Source organism: Lutjanus erythropterus, chromosome 4 (assembly GCF_056507025.1).
Source record: "Lutjanus erythropterus isolate fLutEry1 chromosome 4, fLutEry1.hap2, whole genome shotgun sequence".
Lineage (NCBI taxonomy): Eukaryota > Metazoa > Chordata > Actinopteri > Lutjaniformes > Lutjanidae > Lutjanus > Lutjanus erythropterus.
In genome coordinates this window covers 13,011,905-13,034,245 of record NC_139320.1, presented here as the reverse complement: position 1 = coordinate 13,034,245, position 22,341 = coordinate 13,011,905, and the positions used below count along the sequence as shown (strand labels likewise).

Below are 22,341 nucleotides of genomic sequence, written 5' to 3'. Positions count from 1 at the left end.
AGCTAACACTGTATTCATATAACAGACATTACAATGAACTGCCAGCAGCATCTTGTGACTGAAGTATGTCTGTCTGCTACACCGCTGGCCATAATTACAGAGAAGCTACCTGTTGTTCACTCTGCTGTCATTACATTTTGCCGTGAACAATGCCTGGAGCTGCTGAGGCTGCCTGGCTGTTGAAGCAGTCATCCCAGCATATCAAAACACGCACACACACAAACACGCTGTTAACGCACAGATAAAATGATGACAGCTCCTACTGGGCCAGCATGTACAGATGATAGGCTGGAGATTCTGCTGCTGGCTGCAACATTCAGCATCATTAAACATCAGCAAATGAAAAGAAAGATGTGTGTTTGTTTCTCCGTGTGTGTGTGTGTGTGTGTGTGTGTGTGTGTGTGTGTGTGTGTGTGTGTGTGTGTGTGTGTATAAAATATAAACAACAAGACAATATGAGTGAGTAATAATAAAAAGAAATTGTGCCGATCTAAGCACGGGAATACTGTGTATTTATGTGTGTGTAAGAGAGTACAGTCTCCCATAGCAGCTGCAATCATAACCCACAGTAGCAATGAAGAAGAATGCGTGTGTGTGTTTGTGTGTGTCACTTTATATTTACATATATTTTCAGCCAGTCACCTCTTGTTTTATGCCTTTAGCTCACTCTGTGTGTGTTTATATTTGCCTTTTTTTCATGCCGAGAGCAAAGGGTGTGTGTGTTCCACCCAGAAGCAAATCCAGATCAAATCTCTTGAAACTACCTGCTGGGGGACAAATCAATTCAACTGCTGGCATTTTGGTGCCCTGATCCTTAGAAAGAAGAGGAGAGGAGGAGAAAGAGGGAGATGGATAGCTGACTCATCAGCTGTCAGTGAAACAGCAAAAACAGCAAAACTCATCACTGAGATGAGAGCAGAGGACACACACACACACATGCATCAAGACGTACGCACACTCAAAGATCAGCAGGATTTAAGACAAAAGAGTGTCTGTAAGAGATCAGTGCTGGTTGCACTGTGCTGATCTCAACAGCAGAGGGCGCTCTCACACAGAACAGGCAGCTGCAAAGGGAGAAATGTTACCAGCATGCTCAACAGCACTTCAGCAGTGACTTGAGTCATCATTCACTCTCTCATCATCTCATCAGTCTCTCATCATTCACAAATACATGGAAACACCAGGTCAGCATAAATCAATGAGTGTCAGAGGATTAATCTAAGCAAAGTCTTGCCCTCTAGTTTCATCCTGTGCTTCAAAGTTTCTGGGTGAAAGTTTTCATAACACGCATTGATGTCCTTGCAATTCCAAATGCCACAGGTTGCAACCAAACAGATGTCACTGCTTTTTCATGTGCATAAAAAAAAATCCCTACTCCCTCATCAGCTGGAGCCTGGTCACATTTATTCATTGACACAGGTGCCCATATAAACACTGAAGAAAAGGCTGGGTTTGCTGTAATAATACCTCCAGTTCATTCTGGGCATTAGGAGATCTCTTGCTAATGCACATCTAATAAAAGAGAGGAGGGACTAAACCAACAGTCTTCATTCAGACTTGCAAATGTGTCAACCTATCCTCTAAGAAGATTAAATACACAATGGAGGATCAGTCAATAAGTTCTTGTCGACATGGGAACCCTTGCTGCGATTTGCTCAAAGGCTACAAATACTAGAGCTGAAGCGTTTATAAATCATCTACTTACTTGAATCAATCTCAGACTAGTCTAGAACTTCTGATATTTCAAACAACTACTGTGTGCTGCCAGCTGCTCCTTTACACTGATGCTTTCATTTCTATTATAGTTACTGCAGGTGTTCAGTATATGTACAGGGATGGGATTTATTGTGGTTACTATTTTGTGTACTACTGATTTGATTCTATAACAAATGTGCTTGCACTTAAAACTTTTAATGTATGTACATGTATGTATACTTCTGTAAAACCTGCTAAATTGACTAATCCAGCCCACTGATGAGTTTGCAAATTGTAAAATATTGCATGCTTGTTACAGTCATATTTTAAGATATTGATCATTGTGCAAAATATTGTCAATCAGAAGCTTCGTTACAGAAGAACCTGTATCAGGCTTCTATATTAAAACAATACTGGTGGAACCCTAGATCCTGACAAGTTGTTTGCATCATGAAGACGTAAAACACGATAGTTCTGCTCAGCTCCAAAACATTTTGTGCATGTGTAGAGCCACTGTGATCTGTAGATTGTAATATATGTGATGACAGAAAACTCACTGAATGTGGAAAAACTGAGACATTGTTGAATTTGCACTTATTTTTCTGTTTTGCAAATGAATGGTGCCTTAACTGAGACGGTTTTCAGAATGTGCAACTTCCTGTCACTAAAAAAGGGGACATTTGGAGGTGTGGTTATTTACAGGTTAATATACAATGGTTTTACTGGTCTGGCTCACTTGATCAAATCTGGGTGTATGTGGCCCATGAACTACGTGAGTAATGAGCATGACACTCCTGCTTTAAAGAGTACAGCTGTCCAGATCAGGTCACATAAATACCTGTTCTTACTCTTTCACCGTTGTTCCACTGTTTTCCCACTGCACTTCTACTACAGCATGGACAGATTCATGATTGACAGGAATCAAAATCAATCAAAACAGGAGACAATGTCTACCTTTATTCCATGTGTTGTTCTTCTTTGTCAAAACCTGGTACCTACATTACCTGAAATTCAACTTGATTGCCGACAGTTAGGTCAGAGTGTTATGCTAGTTGAGGATAATACGGCCTTGAGCCTCCGGCCTCAATCACAGATGAGGCGTGGGCTACAGAGGTCTGGTGTTCACTTCTTTCTATCTCCACATCACAAGATGTTTTTTTCAGTTTCGTTTCAAACTTGTAGTCTTCAGACCCCTCCAGTGACAACAAAAACTTCAAAGACTTGACACAGCTCCCAAGGCTTTTTGTATATATATAAATATGCAGTAAAACTTCCTAAGACCTGTAAACAGACTTTGGTGTGTAAAATGTGTGTAAAAGAGGGAACTGAGAATAAAACCGAGTTGCATATTGTTTAAATTTGCTCGATTCTGTTAATAAAGTTTTACTCGAGAACAGGGAAAAGAGAAGAGGCTAAAAAACGAGAAAGAAAAAGACAGTGTGGTGATGAAGATATTCTTTGTCGGGACCCAACATGTCACCAAGTCAGACTTGTGGGCAAATAAAGTTCAACCACAAACACACACCATCAGTTATGGATGGTGTTTGTGTTTTCTCTTCCATCTTTAACACGCATCGCAATGACATTCCTTACATGGGTTTTATCCTGAAATACTTGTCCCATACACAAACGTATCTCATCTCATTATCACCTGACTCTCTCTCACACACACACACACAATTATGATTATCAACTGAACAAAGAGAAAGGTGGGCGGTTGTCCACATGAATCCAACAATGTATCTGAATGCTGGATTCACATCATCTTCAGATTCACAGCACGGGATTCTTTTGTGACGATTGTTCAGCGCCGCAGCATTTCTTCTCCTTTCCTTCCTGTCCCACTGTTCAACATGATCAATGCTCCCACAACAAAAAAGCAGCAAGGCAGTAAGTCCATTTTAGACCGGCAAAGTACTTTTACTATTATATTTCCGACACTAAGGTAATGTTCAAATGATGTTCCCCCCTTGGGCAGTGATGCTCATATGGTTCAGGCTGATATATAGAGGGTAAACTGTCACTATTGCTTTTCATGGAGCTGATACAATGTACTATTTAATCCTAAAAGTCACCACTGCGGATGTGATGTAAAATTACATGACTTTTATAAAAAGCAACCATCACTGAAGGCCCTTTACTGAGGTGATTCCTTCCCATATTCTTTGTCTTTTTAGTTCAGAAACAGCATAAAAACAGGCATTTATCCAAGCCTGTGACATTTCCATACTTCCCAGAATTTCATAAATCCACCACCACTTTCCCTATCTGTAATACCTAATACCTACCTAATAAATCCTCAGTGGTCACAGATAAACTCTGCTGATAACACCATCATTTCATACTGAAATCATCTGGTGTATTAGTCCCATTACAGAAGCTCCAGAGCAGTTGACCAATCAGTGGATGGGTGCTCAGACAGACTACAGTTATATATGATGTTCAGTGACATTAAAACACACATGAAAGGTTCAGTTAAACGCTGTTCCTGACCTTATAAGTACCAGAGAGTACTCATTACTGACTGCTCCAAGTCCAGCATATCATATATGCAGAAATGTAGAAACTGATAAAGAGCTGCTGGCTGAGAAGTATTAAAGCCATGAGAGTAAAAACTGCAAGCGTAGACTGATTTTATTTCATGCTAATGAAGATTATGTGATATTTCTCTGTTCTAAACTGATATTCCTCGAGTTTGAGAACCAGAGAGGGCTTGTTAAAGAGATAGTAAGTAGTTTTTTTAAGTAGGGTCGTATGAGGTACTTTTCCATGATGTCCAGTACATTACCTGGATATCAGTCCACAGTTTGGAGAAGCAGTAGGAGTATCAGTGTAGAAAGAAAAGCAATGTACCGCTTTGGACAGTGTCAACAGCAAAACATATTTTAGACACTTAAAAAAACAATATCAATTTAAGTATGTGCTGTATTTGTAATATTTCACCACTTCACCATCAGACAGGCTTTTCTGACTGGGATCCACTGATATATTTGCCAAACATCGCTCTGCTTCACTCAACAAGACCATCAAATCAGCATTTTTTTTATCAGGCAGAAAACAAGAGAGGCCTACCACTGCCTCAATCTCATAGTGTTACTGTGCGACTTCGGCTAATCCGTCTAACCTTTTTAAAACACCAAAGTCAAACAGTAACACAAACAAACTAACCAATAAATGCAGTGGTAGAGCAGCAACTTCTGTGTTTTGCGCAATTTAATGACTGATTTTCCTAATGGAGTTGTGTTGGTTTGGAGACAGCAATATTTGGCTTAAATAACAGTGGTTTCCTGTCAGAAAAGGTTGCCTGATGTCAAACTAAAATGGTGAAAACATTGTAAATATAACATACACTTAAACTGATAATGTGTTAAGGTGGACTTTTTAAATGGATAAAATATGTTTAAAATATTGTTGTTGATCCTGTCCACAGCAGTACACTGCTTAGTTTCCTACACTGGGGCTCCTGCTGCTTCTCTAAACTGTTGACTGCCATCTACTGTGGGTAATACACTGACTATGGATAAATACCTCATAGAATCCCCATTTCAAATCATCTGAATGACCCCTTTAATTCAAGATTTTCTTTCAAATTGAGTCCATGTTATTACCACATATAAAGTGGTATGGTGAGTGCGATGGTGATGATGGTCGCTAAAGTGAAGTGAGAGTGCGTCAGTGTTTGTTACATAGTATGAAGAATTTGAAAGTTCTTCAAATAAAGTTTTTTTTTAAATTAGGCAGTTAAGATATGACCCAGTTTTCTTTGCTTCTTGAGAACAAACTGGCTTGAAAAAGTTTAATCTTGATTATTTGAAGTATTTCAAGCTTTCTTGCATCCTTTCAGTGGTTCATACAGAACCGTAAAGGGTTCAATTGGAAAAAAAAAAATGGCTATTAGAAGGACTACAGCAAGTTCTTGTCTCACTGCCTTTGGACTGCATCAATATTCACACAAATCACATAAAACTGCAACACATATTATGAGAAATTCCATCCTCAAATATCAAAACTTTGTAGAAAATACATATTTTCCTGACATTATATGGACATTATATCATGAGCAAGCCACAAAACATCAATAATAGTAGGCTAAAGACTGATAAATAGCATGTTATTAATTTACAATTACAATTATGTAGAACAAGTAGTCACGTATTGTATCCCAATTTTAGCCCTTCAGGCATAAAATTCCTTGTGATTTGATACAGATGTCCTACTAAATTATGCTTCCTTTATCCAAATAAATACAATATTTTGAGTCTCTGAGGATCCATACTGAGGCATTCACTCAGCTGGTCCTAAAATGCAGGAGCTTGATCATAACCTTGTGGAAATTATGTCTACAGACAGGATTAGTTTGTATTTCAAGCGCATCAGTTTGAACAGTTGCTGCTTGTCGACCCTGTGGTATGAAACTTACTGCGACACTTGGCACAGCGTCCTTTGTCGTACTCCAGCAGGTCCAGGGTTCGGCTTCGGTCGCTGACCGATCGCCTCTGCCCGCTCTCCCTCAGCCGAGCGGCCTCCTCTTTGGCGTACACCCCGAGCTCCTGGGTGTAGCGCCCATACATCTGGAAACCAACACAGTAAAGGCATTAGTTTAAGTATTCAGTGTGCACACACATTACACATGTCCTACCAACAGGCAGAGAAGAGAACATTTATTTTTCTTTTGGCATTCAAACAACCATATTGATGGTTTTGCTGCTCCTCCAGTACTGAAAAGTATAACTAAAAGAGGTCACTCAGTAGAGTGCAGATCTCCACCAGGCACCAGACGAATGCATCCAACAGAGATTTGCAAAGTTTTGAATAAAGTTTTCTGTATTTCTCAGTTTTCTTTAAGATGCATAGAGGAGTGTGATGGTATAACTGAGCATTCTGGGTTCACTTAACTGTTTAATCTTTAAACACATTACTTATCTATAACATTTTGACATTTATTTAGAACATTACAAGCAACCAGGTGGTTTTACAACATTTTCCAAAAACTACATTTTCGGAAAAACTCACAAAAGCTGAAATTCTAAATAATTCACACTTAAAGTTGCTTATTCATAGGTCGGAGCCTGCACGTCGCAGTGGAAGTAGTTATTTTGAATCTGTTTGCATAGAGCTGATTAGATCACCACCTGCAACATATTTTAATTTAATAACAAGTTCAATTTTTGAGGTTTATAACAAACCAGATTTCATGAGAATCAGTTCAAAATGAAGCATTTTATTTTGTAGCGAAGTCTGCATCCCTCATTTCTTTACTATCGGCCCTTAAACACTCCAGTATGGTTACCGTGCAGACACCTTGTGGAGATGGCAGCAAGGCTAACAAAACGGGCCTTTATTCATCTCATATCGCACCTAACTTTAGAGGATCATAACATGGCCGGTATGGAATTAATGTGCAGAGGCTCCAGTTTAAAATGAAAAGAAACTCTATGTGTCTGTTGCAGGGCACTGGCCTTTGTCTTGGTTCTCCAAACTGACATCCATAGTCAAACAAAAACATGATTGGTTCATTAGTGTATGAAATTAGCTGGGGAGCAGAAGGGACTTTCCATTAGGCAACGGTTTGCAATTGCCTTGAGCCCTAAGCTACCACAGGCCACATAAAATGTCTCACAAACTTAAGAAACTTAAGATAAGTGGTTTAGTTATGGTTTTGTGATTATTGATATTTTTGCTAATTATATCTTTCTAAATAAGTCACACCCTGCTGGCTGGAGATATGCAAGTATCCACTGTCCTGTCACTAGACTTCAAAACAACTTCTTTCCTGAGGCTGTGAGACTTCTTAATTCATCCTCCACACTCCACCATGAAAAAAGTTTATTTCTGGGATCTATCTTGAAAGATAAGTGTGAAAAGATTGAAAACAAGGGATGTTGAGGGCCCCATGCCCCAGACCCGAAAATAACTAAATACACTCCTGCTGTGGGCATGCAGCAGCTCCAGCACCGCTTTTCACTCACACACGGCTTATTGCTTGATCTCCAGCAGGCATAGGAACCAGGGGGATATAGAGACTGGTGTGATAGAGATAGACAGAGGCAAATACAGATACAGGGCTATGGTGGTGAGTGGCTGTGTTCACTTTAGTTCAACCTTGTAGTGACCTGGATAACCTCTGGACCATTAGGGCCTTCACCGTGACTAAAGGTCAGAGGTCAGCCAGCAGGTCAGTGGTGGGAGATGAGCACTAGCACAAAGAGCAGAAACCTTGAAAAAAAACCTGAAGAAGATAAAAGTTGTCCTTTCAGGAGACTCATACACACCTTCACAATCTCTGCAATGAACCCAGTAACTTCTCACTTTGACCCCAGGATAACAACACACATCCCACATCCCAAATACTCTTAAACACACACAAGTACACACATACAAAAGAAAGTCAAGTCAGCAGTCCAACAGACAGGAAGTGCCAAGTTTTGTACACCGCCCATGCACCAACTACCCCTCCCATAATGCCCCTGGGTGGTGCACAGGAACAGGGGCGCTAATGACTTCCTCTTGGCCACCCGTCACAACACAGCAAACCCACATCAACAGACCAATCAAGGTCGTCAAGGCTGATTTCAGCATCATGTGAGTTGCTGATGGGCAAAATTTAGATTTTAGTGATAACAACACTCAAACATCACTGTTAGAAATAGACACATGCAGCATAAGGATCTTTTTTAAAACATACTGGTCTTCTAACTTTAAAGAAAAAAATCCTGCTTCCTCTTCAGACAACAGAAATTAGAGACCGACCAGATGGCGGCGCTGTAGGAAGCAAAATAACCGAAACTTCCTCACCAACGGGTTCAGAATCAGAATGTGAACAATCACATTCTTCTCCTGCGATCACAAGAAAAATGCGTAGATATAAATAATATGATTTGTGCCTGAACATTTGTCAGGCAAAAACCTACAGTGAACAAAACTGATCCGACTTTGATCAGAAGATCTTTAACAAAACATATTTGGACTTTGAGGAGCAATGCCTGCAATCTATGAGGTTCAGACAATTTTTGAATTTTTGAAATACAATTTTAAGGGGTTTATAAAACACAAAGATTTACATTTGTCTAAAAAAGAAAAGTAAATTGTCAACAAAATATCATTAGTTGGTAAAACATTTTCAAAGTCTAAGAGTTGAGTTGAGTTAGGCTCAAAACTCAAAAATCTATTGCAGTAAGTTCCTGTGAAATTTTGAGTTTTCTTAAGTTTTTCATTTTTATAGTGTGTTGGTGAAAGTGTTGTGGGTGCCGTTGTTGATGTCTTGGTGTTAACACTAATGTGACCTCAGTAACAACGATCATTGCATCAACAATTTTTCTTACTGGTTAAAAACCTTTTTCCTGCGATGAAGATTTGATGTTGTCGAGGCAGTAGCACTACTGGTGTCTGGCCACACAACTTTCAGCCTAAAAAACTTGGAAATTTCAACCTGATGGCGCTAAAGGAGAAGTCAGGAGATCACCAAAGTTCAGACAGATGATGAAAGTCAGCAACAAATTGCATGGTGATCCATCTAACAGTTGGCAAAACACTTCTCTCTGAACCACTAATCTCAACCTACTGTTAGCTCAAAGTCAGTAAGAGCATCTGGAGACCATAAATATCTGTAAATTTCATGGGGATAAATCCATTGGTTGTTGAGGTATTTCAGTCTTGACCAAAGTGGCCAACCAACCAACTGACTGACCTTGCAATCCCTAGAGCCGCATTACTGGCATGGATAAAAGGATTAAAATATGGACCCACTACTGCCACGGGATAAAATAAGTGAGTGTGTAGTGTCCTCCTTCAGCTAAAAAAATAAAATTTTCTTAGAACACAATCTAACCAAAATCATTTCCAATCAATCTGTTTTCAGAATGATAAAGTGCTCATAACTGGTTGAAGTTGAAGTTGCCTAAAAACATGTATTTCTGATCTCAGAATTAAGATGAAGACAATCTATTAACAGCCGACAAAATCTACACTAGAAACAAACAAGCTTTCAGCCTGCACAAGCTGCCTTTCTTTCTGCCTTTGGATTGGGGCAATGGAAAGTACCTGTCAAATAACATGTTCACAATCAGCATAACATTACATACTGCTGCGACCTTGAAAAATGCATACTCTTTCCTGTCACAATAATGGTACTTCTTTTTTTACTGATGTGGTTATGTTTACACAGCAAAGCAAAAGGTACATTGCTATTTCTGTTTTACTAATCAGATGTCCAGATTCACTAAACATCCATGCGTGTCAGGATAAAACAGACATGGCAAGTAGGCCTACATTTCTTGGAACATGGCCCCTATGGCCTGATGGAAGAAAGTGTTTAGATGTACACACAGACACAAGCATACCCATGCAGAAACACACAATGCTGAACTATGAATGATGACAGAGACACGCTTGGCACCTTGTAAAAACTGTCTGTCATGCACACAAACAGGAGGCCTGCTGGCTATTTTTAGCCACACACACACACACACACACACACACACACACACACACACACACACACACACACACACACACACACATACACACACACACACACACACACACACACACACACCTGTACAAATTTGTGTGAATCATAAAGCTCCCTAGTTCACGAGTTGCCATTTTATGGAGGTCATTGATCACAGCTTGTTGATTGACAGCGAAACAGGATTTTAGATTGTAGAAGTGTCAGTCAAAACAGAGGATCAAAGACATTTACCTAAAAAAAGGCAGGTACAGATTCACAGAAAGGATGGACTTTCAAACTGTCAGAGTAGATGTTTGACAGGGTCTCATCACAGCCATGTTGTGAAAAGGTCAACTACTGCTGTTCCTGAGCCCTGCAGCCCTGGGTTGTGCAAGTCCCGTCCATATCAAGCACGCTTGGTATTTGTAAAGCTTTGCCAATTGAGTCACTAGGGTCAATAAAGTTCCAGAAGTCTCTGTCACCGATATCAGCACTGGTGCTGACTTTATTAAATGGATCCCATCAGCCAGACGTGATCTACAATAAATACTGTTTCTCAACCTAAAAATTACACAAGTCTAAAAGCAATATTGCTGCATAAATGTTGCTGCTTAAGGGCTCAGTTTGTTTCAAATAAAGGGCTTGTTGCGTGGTCTAACAGCAGGTGGCAATTTGAGACATCCAACAATTTTCTGTACTTTCCAAAAGCAACGAACAACTATACCCACTTCATGCAGTAAGCAATTGGCCAGGGTTGTGGAGGTGTTTGCAGCTCACCCATTTGCAACAAATGTCAGCACTTTATGCCTTCAGACATGCATTGTTCGTTTGAAGCTTACCAAGTCCTTTACAAGTGATGTGTAGTGAGTCTTGTGTTACCTTACAAGAGCACTTTTGATCAATTCAACACAGTTGGGCAGACAGATTTTAAATTAGAAAGGGAGAAAGAAAATCTGAAACAGAAAACTGGAACAGGGTGTGTCATGCCAAAGCCAAAAGTGACCATCTGCCTTTAATAAGTTGGCCATAAGAGGGCTTCAGGGTCCAACCACTGAACTTGTAATACATCACCTAAACCACTCCACTCGCAGAATTCTAGCACTTCCGTTCATCTTGCTGTGAAGGTTGTGCTTTTGTTGATTTCTGTATATGAGAAATATGCAACATGCCTCCAATGTTCTTTATGCTTTATGTAAGTTCACCTGCCTGTCCTAAGATGACCATTTGACCCGAGTAAAGTACATCTCTACAGAGCTGATGAAAAGACCCCCCCACCCCCCACTGTGGATACAGACTGCTCCTTCAGTGGAAAGCACCTGAATCTGCCTGACTCAGGCTTATCGAAGGATCTGTGCTTGAAATAGGTGGCTTAACTGAACCGGGAAAGAAATGATGGACTTTTCTATGAGGGGGCAAGAGAGCAAAGCGAGGAGGTGTGTCAGAGTGTCAGTCAGGGAGTTATGAATTGGTACAAAGGTCTGAGTTGAGATCCCAAAGACATAATATTTAGATATTATGGAGATTGTGCCGATCAGTTCTGGTTCCAACTGAATCGTTTTTCCTGTTTGTGTCATTAGTAAGGTAAAAATAGAAGCAAAAAATATTTCTTCTTTGTTTTACAATATGCACACTTGCTCTCTTGTTCTGCACAAGTTGTCTGCACACCGTTTGTACTTGAGCACACTATCATTACATGCTTCTTGGGCAGTATGAGTACAACTAAGGACATCAAGACTTGTGTGACAGTTCTGCAGGAAATCATCAGTGCATCAGCCTTCCACCCATGAAGCTATTTTCATGCAGTGAAATCTGATCTATCATTAATGCCTTACTGTGCCATTAATGCCTTTTGTTAAGTCATACTTAAGCCAGTGATATGGACCCAAATGCAGTGGTAAATATTAAGGAATAAATAAGCAGGATTAAAAATACTTAGAAAAGAATTCAAATGTTTCTTGATGAATCTCTGATCTTAAAAATGTAGAGCTGGTTCCAATTCAAAACCACAGCTCAATACCAGACCATATTCGGTAGAAAGGATTAATTGACTGACAAGCCTCAAAATACCTCGCCGGATCCATGTAAAAGTCCAAAATGGGAACAGGGAAGGAATGAACACAAACAGCGGGAAACAGAGGAAAAATCAAGAAGGGAAACATTTGGGGAGCGATTTGGGGTTTCTAACATCAAATGCCAACCGCTGTTTTACCCAAGATGCCATTCTGCATGGCATTCTCAGCCACATTCATGATCGCCAGCCCTAAGTTTTAATTAAGTAAGAAGACTTCAAACGCAACGGAAACTCAAAAGACCCGAAAACAAGAGGGCAGAAATAGACCTTCTAGGATGCACCCCCTTGAAACTTGCATCTGACTAGAGGAAGAAAACAAACAGACCCATCCAGAACAAAGGCATTACTGGTTGAAAGCCTATCATTATGCTGAGCATAGTCAGAAATGGGCACTCGGCTGAGCCTGCCTGCCTGGGTTAATTGATCCCAGATGAACGGGTTGTCCTGGACTCATTGTCCTAGCTGCTGGGGCAAAGGAGAGGGCAAGGGTGATGAATAACCCAACATCGATATGAAGTGTATTAGTTATGCAAAGAACCAGGAGAGACTGAAGCAAGACACTCAAAAGTGTTTTTGTGAAGCTATGGGACATTTCCAACCAAGATTTCTACTTTACAAATTTAAAATTTAAATTGGAAGAAGCAACACAGTTCAAAGACTAACTGACAAACCTGCAACTGATAAGTGACAGTTTCACCAAAATGAAAGCCATAAATACTCATTAAGGATCAGGTGATCTTGCTTAGTGACACTCAAAATACGTGAGATACCAGGTGTGATAGAGGTGGGAGATAAGTCCCACCTCTGTCCTTGACCTGTTTTTTTTTTAATTATACAAGTCTGTCCAGAAATTCTCTGAAGGGTCGGGGAAGGGTGGATATCTTTGTCCTATTTTAGCACATGTAGCATTGTGATGCATTCACGTGTGCCTACACATTCTACATTCATAGACAGATATATGCTAAATACCTTGCTTTGCTAACCAAGGGTGCAATATGTGGGGAAAATACAAAATTTTAAAAACATATGTCTGTGTATAAATGGTCATGGACATTCCACACTGTAAAAAAATGTTAAGATGCAGTGTTGTTCAGGGTTGCTTTGTCATTATATCTGTGCTAGAAAAGTTGCAGGTGCTAACTGAGCTGCACGATATTCGTCTTGTCAACAGATGTAATCTAATCTGTACGGTGTATGAAAGTGTCTAAATAATATTTGCATTTTTAAAATGTATGTAATTGTGTAGAACCTGAAAAAAGAACTTTGGGACAATGATAGTTAAGTTGGGGACAGTTAAAAGCAGAATTTGGGACAGCTGTTGGAAACTGAGGAACAAAGTTAATTTCAAGCCCTGGCTTAAAGAAACAACCATATTTACCACCATGCATTTGTAAAGGTTTCCCTACTCACTGGCCAGAGAATCCTCTCAACACCTAGTCGATCAAAAAATCTTTCAAGTACATACACCAAAACCAAGGTCATGAATTTTACACACAAAGTCAGTCATGTAGGAGTTCTCTGGCAAAATGTAAAAACTGTTTACAATTCTGAGCTCGGTACAAGGATAAAAACAACAAGGCTGTGGGATGAGAAAAGGAATTCATGTTTTATTGATAAGAAAAGCCCAGAGAGGGAAAAAAAACAAGTCTAGGAAAAGAAGACATAGAAAGGCTGTAAAGACAAATGTCCTGATTGTCTCCAGGAGCCAATCAAGGAGCTCAGCTGGAGCCACACCTTCTCCTGGTTCAGCCACTCAGAATGGTCAATGAGTGAACCAGCTGGAGTTTAATCAGCCCAGCATGGTTACAGTCAACACACACACACAGACAAATACACACACTGTATAGCCCTTTGCTTGATTGTACTCTATATGTATTATGTTCAAATATGTTTTTAGAATTGAAACTGAAACAAAATGCAATATAATGCAACACAAAATGCAACTCTTATTGAGAGTGGAGATGTGTCTGTTATGTTACCTTAATTTCATTATGATGCCTAAGTGTTTTCTATTTTTGTACTTACGTTTCCGCTAAGTAAAAGCTGATGTTTACGTGTTTTTAGCACACATATGTTGTGCTATGCATCACCTATACAGAAACTGGCCCAACAATGACAAAAAAAGTTGTTTTCTAGGGTATTTTAATGTCATTTCAGAGTTTGCTTTTTCCGTTCCTTTCCTTTTTTACTGTGTCAATGATAAGTCCCGTCTGTCCCACCTCTTTTATGGGAAACACACAAGCAATGCTAGTGGGATAAAGTAGTACTATGGCTGGCAAAGTCATTTATTGCACAAAGGTAATTTGGGGCCACTGGGAGAAGACAAGAGACAAGAGTTTGTTTGTTTGTGTGTGTGTGTGTGTGTGTGTGTGTGTGTGTGTGTGTGTGTGTGTGTGTGTGTGTGTGTGTCTCTGTGTGTGTCATTGCGTGTGGTTCCATGCCAACTACACACAAGACAGGCATAGCCATAATGGGGACCCCAAATGAGGGAACAAGAGCCTAAAATATACAAGAATGGGGCAAGGGACCTGATATTCTACACACGAGTGCACACACAGAAACACACGCACACACACACACATAAAGAGAGCTGGCTTCAGTCCAAGCAGCCAACCCCAAATGACCGTGAGCCTCACCGGTCGAGCCCAGCATGCCACTACTCACTTCAGCTAATGAGCTCCCTGACAGAGTGTGTGTGTGTGTGTGTGTGTGTGTGTGTGTGTGTGTGTGTGTGTGTGTGTGTGTGTGTGTGTGTGTGTGTGTCCACTTCTGTGTGTGAATGTGAGTGTGAGTCAAGAAAATGGAAAAAGCACATTGATTTTGATCACTCAAAGATTCAGAGTGGAGCAGTGAAAAGAGACAAAAAGCAGATAAGATGGTGCTCTCTCTTGTCCGTCAACCTTCCTTTTAAAAACATTCATCGGCACAATAACAGGTAGAGAAGGGAGTTCTACACACACACACACACACACACGCATGCACACACACGCACACACGCGCACTTTTTCCTGCTGTTTGTTATGTGTGTGAGTGCAAGCGTGTCAGCACACTTGTGTGGGAAGGAAGGAAGAGGAGAATTTGAAAGAATCATTGTGCAATTAATCTAGAGGAAGGACTGTGTGAGAGGACTGAAGGAAGAAAGGGTGAAGAGAGAGACTGTGTGGGACAGAGGAAGGAATTTGATGGTGTAAAGACTTTTCTCACCCCAACGACAATAAAATAGTGGGAGAGAATGCTGCATCCTTGGAAGTTTTTCCAGGTTCACAGAATTGTTATTGAACACAGCAGCATCCTTGTCTTCTTATGGAGGCTGAATTTACCATTTTAAGCGCAACGTATTTTGGGGAACTCCTAGATCAACACTCCTAAACTTTAGCAGCAAAAATAAATCCAATATCACTCTAAGCTGCAAAACTGCCTTGAAAAGCTTAAGAGCTCCAGAGATTATATTCCAAAGTGACCGTGCAAAACATCATTGGTCATGATGAATAGCACATAAGGTAGTTTTAGTCTACTATTTCCATTTTACATTTGATAGGATGTTACTTTACTTTCACTCTTTTGCAAGTAGTGCAAACAATAATGATGCTGGTGTTTATTTTTGTTTACAATAACTTTAAATACATCTTTATTGCCTGCACTTGTCATCGTAGTATTAAATTCTGTTCATTAGATTATTTCTCTCATATATCCCCTTTAACAGCAGTGGGATTTCTATCCTGCTCCACTTCAGTTTTCTGATTCTATTACAACCTATTTCCAATCATTCAACATTATACATATGTTAGATTGTTGTCAATTTCACATGTTACAGTTACAACTGGAAACATGGATTTCATACAAATAAAACAGCCTAAACTTGAACAAAAGATTTTTTTCAAATCACATCTGTTTTTGCAAAATAGCTTACCACTGTGAAAAAAGTAAGGATGCACTTTTTAGCATAACATAGCTTGACACAAAACAGATTTTTTTTTAAAGGGAATCAAAAATTATTACCAAATATCAATGCAGCAGAACCAGCAATATTGTCTTTTATTCATCACATAACAACAACAACTCAACCGCCAACAGCAGTTATAGTCTCAAGCCGAGATGAGGAGTGGACCACAGAGGTCTAGAAGGATCACTTCTTTAGAACTCCAGAACCACAGATTTTATTCTAGGGCGGTCTCTGGCGACTGATTTTCCTGCCAGATAAACCAAAATCTTTATAGAGATCAGTCAACTAGTCTAAAAGTAAGAAAATACTAAATTGAGCACAATCTATTAAATCAATAGTACAGGGAGAGGAAGGCTGCTGTCTGGTGGCAGGCAGCTGCAATACATCATATTGATAGCAGGACTGTTTAATCATTCAGTTGAATAATCACACACATTCCTATTTTATTCATTTTCAAACTTGAGGTCGTCAGCCCCATCAGACACCGACTCAAATGACATCATTTAAGGCAATATTTTCGACTTGCAGCAGTTGTATGAAGCTTTTTGTGGCTCCTTCTGGAGCCACAAAGACGTTATACAACTTTTTTTTGAAGCAGTAGTACTCCTCAACACCTATTAACACACGCTGGTGTGTAAAGTTGGTGAAGACACCCTTTAAAGGTTATTCCTACACATTGCTGTGAGTGAGAAGCAAGTCGCTTGACAAATGTGCCATATTTTTCACACTCTCCGAAGTTTGCTTTTTATAGCATTCTTGGTGTCATTTTTAGAAGTGTGATCCCAAATTTACCCCAAGAGCAGCAGGACTGTACTTGTAAAACAGATTGTAAAAGAGCAACAAAGAGATCTGAGCAGAGAAAGGCTGAAGGAGTGAGATGTGGAAGGATGTACAGTAAATAAAGGTTTCCCAATCCTCCCGTGGGGCACGCCGGGGGGCTAATAGGGAGTCTTGTGTGCTTGTGCCAGGCTGCCATGCCAACGCTCTGGGCCTCTCTTACACTGACCCAGAGCTGGACAAACAGATGGAAGAAAAGAAGGTAGGATGGATGGACAGATGACAGGAAAATAAGAAGCAAGAAATAAAATGCAGGAGGTGTTTGACAAAAGCAAGGAGGGCAATGATGGACAGATTACAAAAAAAGGTAAAGAAAAAAGAAAGGGAAAAGTGCATGGTGTTAATGTGGGTTTAGGAGGGGGCGTTAGGAAGTTTGGCATCCTCCAATGTGAGCTGAATTTAGATTTTAACTGTGCATTCGGGGGAGGAAGGACTTGGGGAAAGAAAAAAGGATGGAGGGAGGGAGGAGAGAGGAAGAATGAAAGAGTGCAGCTGTGAACACTGGAGGAAGGGCTGGTGATTAATGACACAGCCTTCACACCTGTCCAATGGTTGCACTATAGGGAGAGCAGACACACACACACACACACACACACACACACACACACACACACACACACACACACACACACACACACCAATGCGCATAATGAGGTACAAACACATCTATCCTACAATAAAAAAAAATCTGTATTCCAACTTGTGCAATATACATATAAATTGTGTTCCAGAGTTCCAGTTAAATTAATGCGATTATTCAGTCCAATAAGCTACAATGGCTCAGAGGACAAATTAAGTCTAACCTCTTCCTCTCATCTCTTTCCTCTCTGTATCAGTTGTGTGTAGACAGAACAGCAGTGACAGCATGAATATCTCCCTCTCTGTCCGTCGGTGCCTCGTTCTCTCGCTCCAGTAATCAGTTCCAATGGCAGGCTGTAGAGCGTGTGTCCGTGTGTAGGTGTGTGTGTGTGTGTGAAGGTGTGTGTGAAGGTGTGTGTGAGAGAGAGAGAGAGAGAGAGAGAGCAGCAGGTGCACTCTCCTGTTGCCTCATTAAGAAAACCCATATTTACTTGGGTACATTCAGCTCTGCTGGCAAACTGTACCGCTGCTCTTTCCAAATACTTCACTTCCATCACTCTTTGTCCTTCCTCTCAAGGATTAAAGCCATATGCAGTTTTGAAGGCCAACACTGATATTGATTTGTTTTTTAAACTGCCTTTAGCAAATTAATTGCCCCAATACTGTATAACTTTAAAGCTGCTACAATCAGAATGTTGATAATGGATCACATGGCTGCATGTAATATGAAAGGTGTCGCCGGTATTTATGAACCCAGAGATAATTATCAACTTGCATCCTCTCAGACTTATGTTTTAGCATCTTTCAGCTCATTGTTTTGGCTTGAAACTTTTAAAGTTTTGGAAAAGTTACTACCTGCCTGGCACCAAATAAGAGGCAAACAGACAAATTAGTGATTAGCTGGTGAACATGGTGGTGCATTTACAGAAAGAGCTAATGAGCCAGACAGTTCTATTTCTCCTCAGGAGTTGGTGGAGAACGAAGCAGAGCTAAAAGAGAGTGAATATTGGACAAAAATAAATTCCAAATGAATGCTAATGTTCCTCTGTCTGCTGGATGTGTAAATAACTGCTTGCTAACAGTTCAGCCATATGTGTAGTTTTGTGTTTACAGCTTTTTTCTGCTGCCCCCATGTGGCCAAAATATTGGATGATTCAGGTTTTTTGTTTTACTGTTCTGTATAAATAAATGGAAAAGTACAATATACAACTGCATACCTGCAAGATTGTTCCCTGAAAAGTGGAGTGTTTTTAAGTGTCCACAACATATATACTTGCAAATCTCTGTATATGTGTACATTATTGCCCAAGAACATAGGCATTCAGCATGGTGAGCAGCAGAGAAAAATCTGCTCAAGTTCATGTGGGAGCAACCACTTCTTCTCCTTTCCGCCGTAATTAAATTTGCTTCTCCTCTGCCCCCTATCCTCGCCCCCATGAAATGACTAGAGGCGGCAAGTTACAGTGTGGTGGTGTGAAAAGGACTCAAGGCCTTTAAAGTCCCTTGTTTTGCAGGCTAGATGTTCATGAAACATCAGCAATGATGTGGCACCAAACAACAAGCAGTCACAGCTGAAAACTGCAACTAAATATGCATTTTTTTCCCTACATGTGACCACTTTTCATTTTGCCTTGAAGACCAGTTTCCTCTCTTGTGACAAAATGCTGCACCACATGATCAGAGGTGATAAAGAGGCTGACAAATCCACTCGAATATTACACAGAGCCAAGACAGTGAAAACAGAAGAGGACCTTATCCAACAAGATTAAGGTGAATTAAAGTCGGCCTAACTTTGGTCCTGAGTTAAGTCTTAGTTACTGAAATGGAGCTGTAAAGACCTCTAGAACAGGTACAAGTGTATGTGCTCTTTTCAAGTAAAAGAAACAAAAGGTCTAATTAGTGATGAATAATCAGCAATAGTTTCATCATTTAACAGTTTAAGACAACACAACCTACAGAAACACTGATGATGAAATAAACCACAAAACATAAAAATTAAAAAAAAGATATCACAGTACTGAAAGCAATCTAAAATTGATCCACAACAATGTGTTTAACCCTGTGAATAGATTTTAAGAAAAATCTAATCAAATGGTTTCTTTTTGATCATGAAGAATTCAGTGATCTTGTCAGAAAAAGCTTCTGAAATAATGTGCAGACAAAGGCGCTTTAGACTAAAATAGTTCATTAAAAGTCTCATTATGAGATTGTTTCAGGTGATTTAGCAGCTTCATAAAGCTGAGTGAGAAAAGCTTCACATAAGGTTTTAAGACGACAGAGAAAAAAAAAATCTTTCACACCACACTGGGCTCTCCGGTCATGAAAATAACAATGAAAGAATATTATTCTATAACTGTGGGACATTACTTTAGACACATTTCCAAGTATATATTGCCATTATTCTTCTCCTCACAGTATGTTTTCTTTCCTCCATCCCATCCGTCCCACTCTGTACACATACATACCTGCAGGGATGAGGACACTGCAGCCTGTCAGTACAGAAGCAGTGCTGGTGGACAGATTCCCATTAGGGAAATTGTTCAGGTGACATGGTTGACAGCAGTGTACTGGAACTCAAACCACACCGAGCTCATCATAGTGTGCATTCAAAGACACATATCATGTCTTGCAGAGTAAAAATAAATGGGAGAGAAAATCATCCCCTCATGCACCGTGGCCCTTACGTGGCCTGGCTGAGTTTATATCAGTTTGTGGGATTCATGAAAAGTTGCACTGAAGGTGAAATGAGCAATGCACAGGTTGTTAGTCAAAAAATGTTCTAGCTGTGTCTCCAGTTACACATGCTCATAGAGGTCCTCTGTGGTTGTCAATGGGAAAAAAAAAGTCAAGGCTTAAGGATTATACATTAGACACAACCACACATCTGTGTGAAGTAGGGTGAACCTGCCGAAATGTAATAGATTAGAAACTCTGATTCTAAATTGTCTCAATAGATTTGCTGTTTGCAAGTTAAAGCTTTCCGATACTAACATCATAGAGAGATTTGACTGCTGTCTGAGCCTCAGAATTCCTCAGAGTCAGAATGTGAAATTGTAAATTTTATTATATAGCTTATACTTAGGGCAATTAGCACTAGCTCAGTGCTCAAGGACACTCTGACTGCAGAAGCCAGGTATCCAACTGCTCTAAAACTCATTCTGCCTCCAGAGCTAAAGCCACCTATGTGAATATATAAATACACACTCTCCTTTTTCATCAGTGAATTCTGGTATGACAGTGTGTAAATACATTGTTTTTTTTTTTTTTGCTTGAAACTTAAGTGGATCCCTCAAGTGAGATCAATATCAGCTTGTCCATCATCTCTACTATTATGCATTAAATTAGTTTGTGATGTTGACAGGTAGGTGCCTGTGTGCTCCTAAGTAAACACACCAATGCACTGATTATATTATTGCTACCACAATAAATATCAAAAGTGCATTTATTTTGTGGTGCTAATTTTGCTGCTTGCTGTCCCTGTTTTTATGCCTCTGTGCTGGCAAACGCCATGGTTGGAGGCTTTATGTTTTCAAGTTCTCAGTTTCTTTATTGTGAATGCATTTTCTTGCCTTGAAGGAATTTATTCAAACTCGGTACAAGTGTCCAGTTGGACTCAAGGATGAACTGATTAGATTTAGGTGGTCAAAGGTCAAAGTCACTGTAACCTTCTGTCCGGTCTCATTCTGAATACAATATTTCAGGAAAACGTGGAAGGAATTCTTTAAATTCTGTATAATCGTCTACTTGGATTCAAGAATGAACTTCGAATTTGGACATCAAAGGTCAAGGTCACTGTGGCCTCTGGAGGAGCAGAGTATGAGTGAGGTCCAGCAGGAGATGAGCAAGTGAAGAAGATCCTCCTAAAAATATTCTTCAGTTTTACCATCGACAGACGTTTTTTAGGCAAAAGAAAAGACTGGAATATCAGGTTTGCATGTACTTGGAACACTCGACTGGACTGGTCAGTTTTAAGTTTTAAATACAACTGTGAGGTGGTAATTCTAATTCAGACGTTAAGTGTCAGCCCCTACTGACATTATTAACTTAGTTTTTCTATCTCTACGAATGGCCTCCATTACAATCCTGAATAAAACAATAACCTTAAATTATAGGTGCTTCTGTTTTTCTACTGATGACTGGAATACATTTTCAGTTTGGACTTTCACCAGAGAGAAGCTGAGATGTGATGGATGACTTTTGGAACAGTCAAGTGAATTGTCTTTTACTTTTGCACAATTTTCCAATTTTTGTCATGATTTGTAAGTCATGACATGACACTGTCACACTGAGTCAAGCTGAAAATGGTAAAAAGTGAGTATATGGATGGATTGAATATCCAAACTAGGGCTGAAGCAATAAGGTTATTTAGTTGATAGAAAATTAACTAACAGTAGTTCCATTAATTGATTAATTGTTGAAGTCATTTCTTAAGCAAAGATGCAAAACATGCTAGTTTAAGTTTTACAAAGGTGTGTATTTTCTGCTTTTGTCTGTTTGTAACATCATCAATTGAATATATTTGGGTTTTGGATTCTTGTCTGGACAAAATAAACACTTTCAAGATGTCAGCTTGGGCTCTGGGGAGCTCTCAGATGGAATTTCTCATTACCTTCTCAGAAATTGTAAGGAAAGAATTAATCTAAAACACAATTAACAAGATTTCTCTACAATAGAAAATAATTATTTGTGCAGCATTTGTGGGCACTGCCTTAATTTTCTAGCAGCTTCTGCACATAAGGTTTTGAGTTAATTACTCAAAGTATTAAG

General features: G+C 39.7%; 1 protein-coding gene across 2 annotated transcripts in view; it reads right to left on the bottom strand.

The window, feature by feature from the left end:
* Positions 1-22,341, bottom strand: part of LOC146328148 (chloride channel protein 2-like) — a 199,286-nt gene that overhangs the window by 133,351 nt on the left and 43,594 nt on the right. For both annotated transcript variants that reach the window (XM_084717003.1, XM_084717004.1), the window contains exon 2: positions 6,116-6,266. In XM_084717003.1, the coding sequence (XP_084573129.1) occupies positions 6,116-6,266 (151 nt within the window). The remainder of the gene's footprint in view (positions 1-6,115; positions 6,267-22,341) is intronic.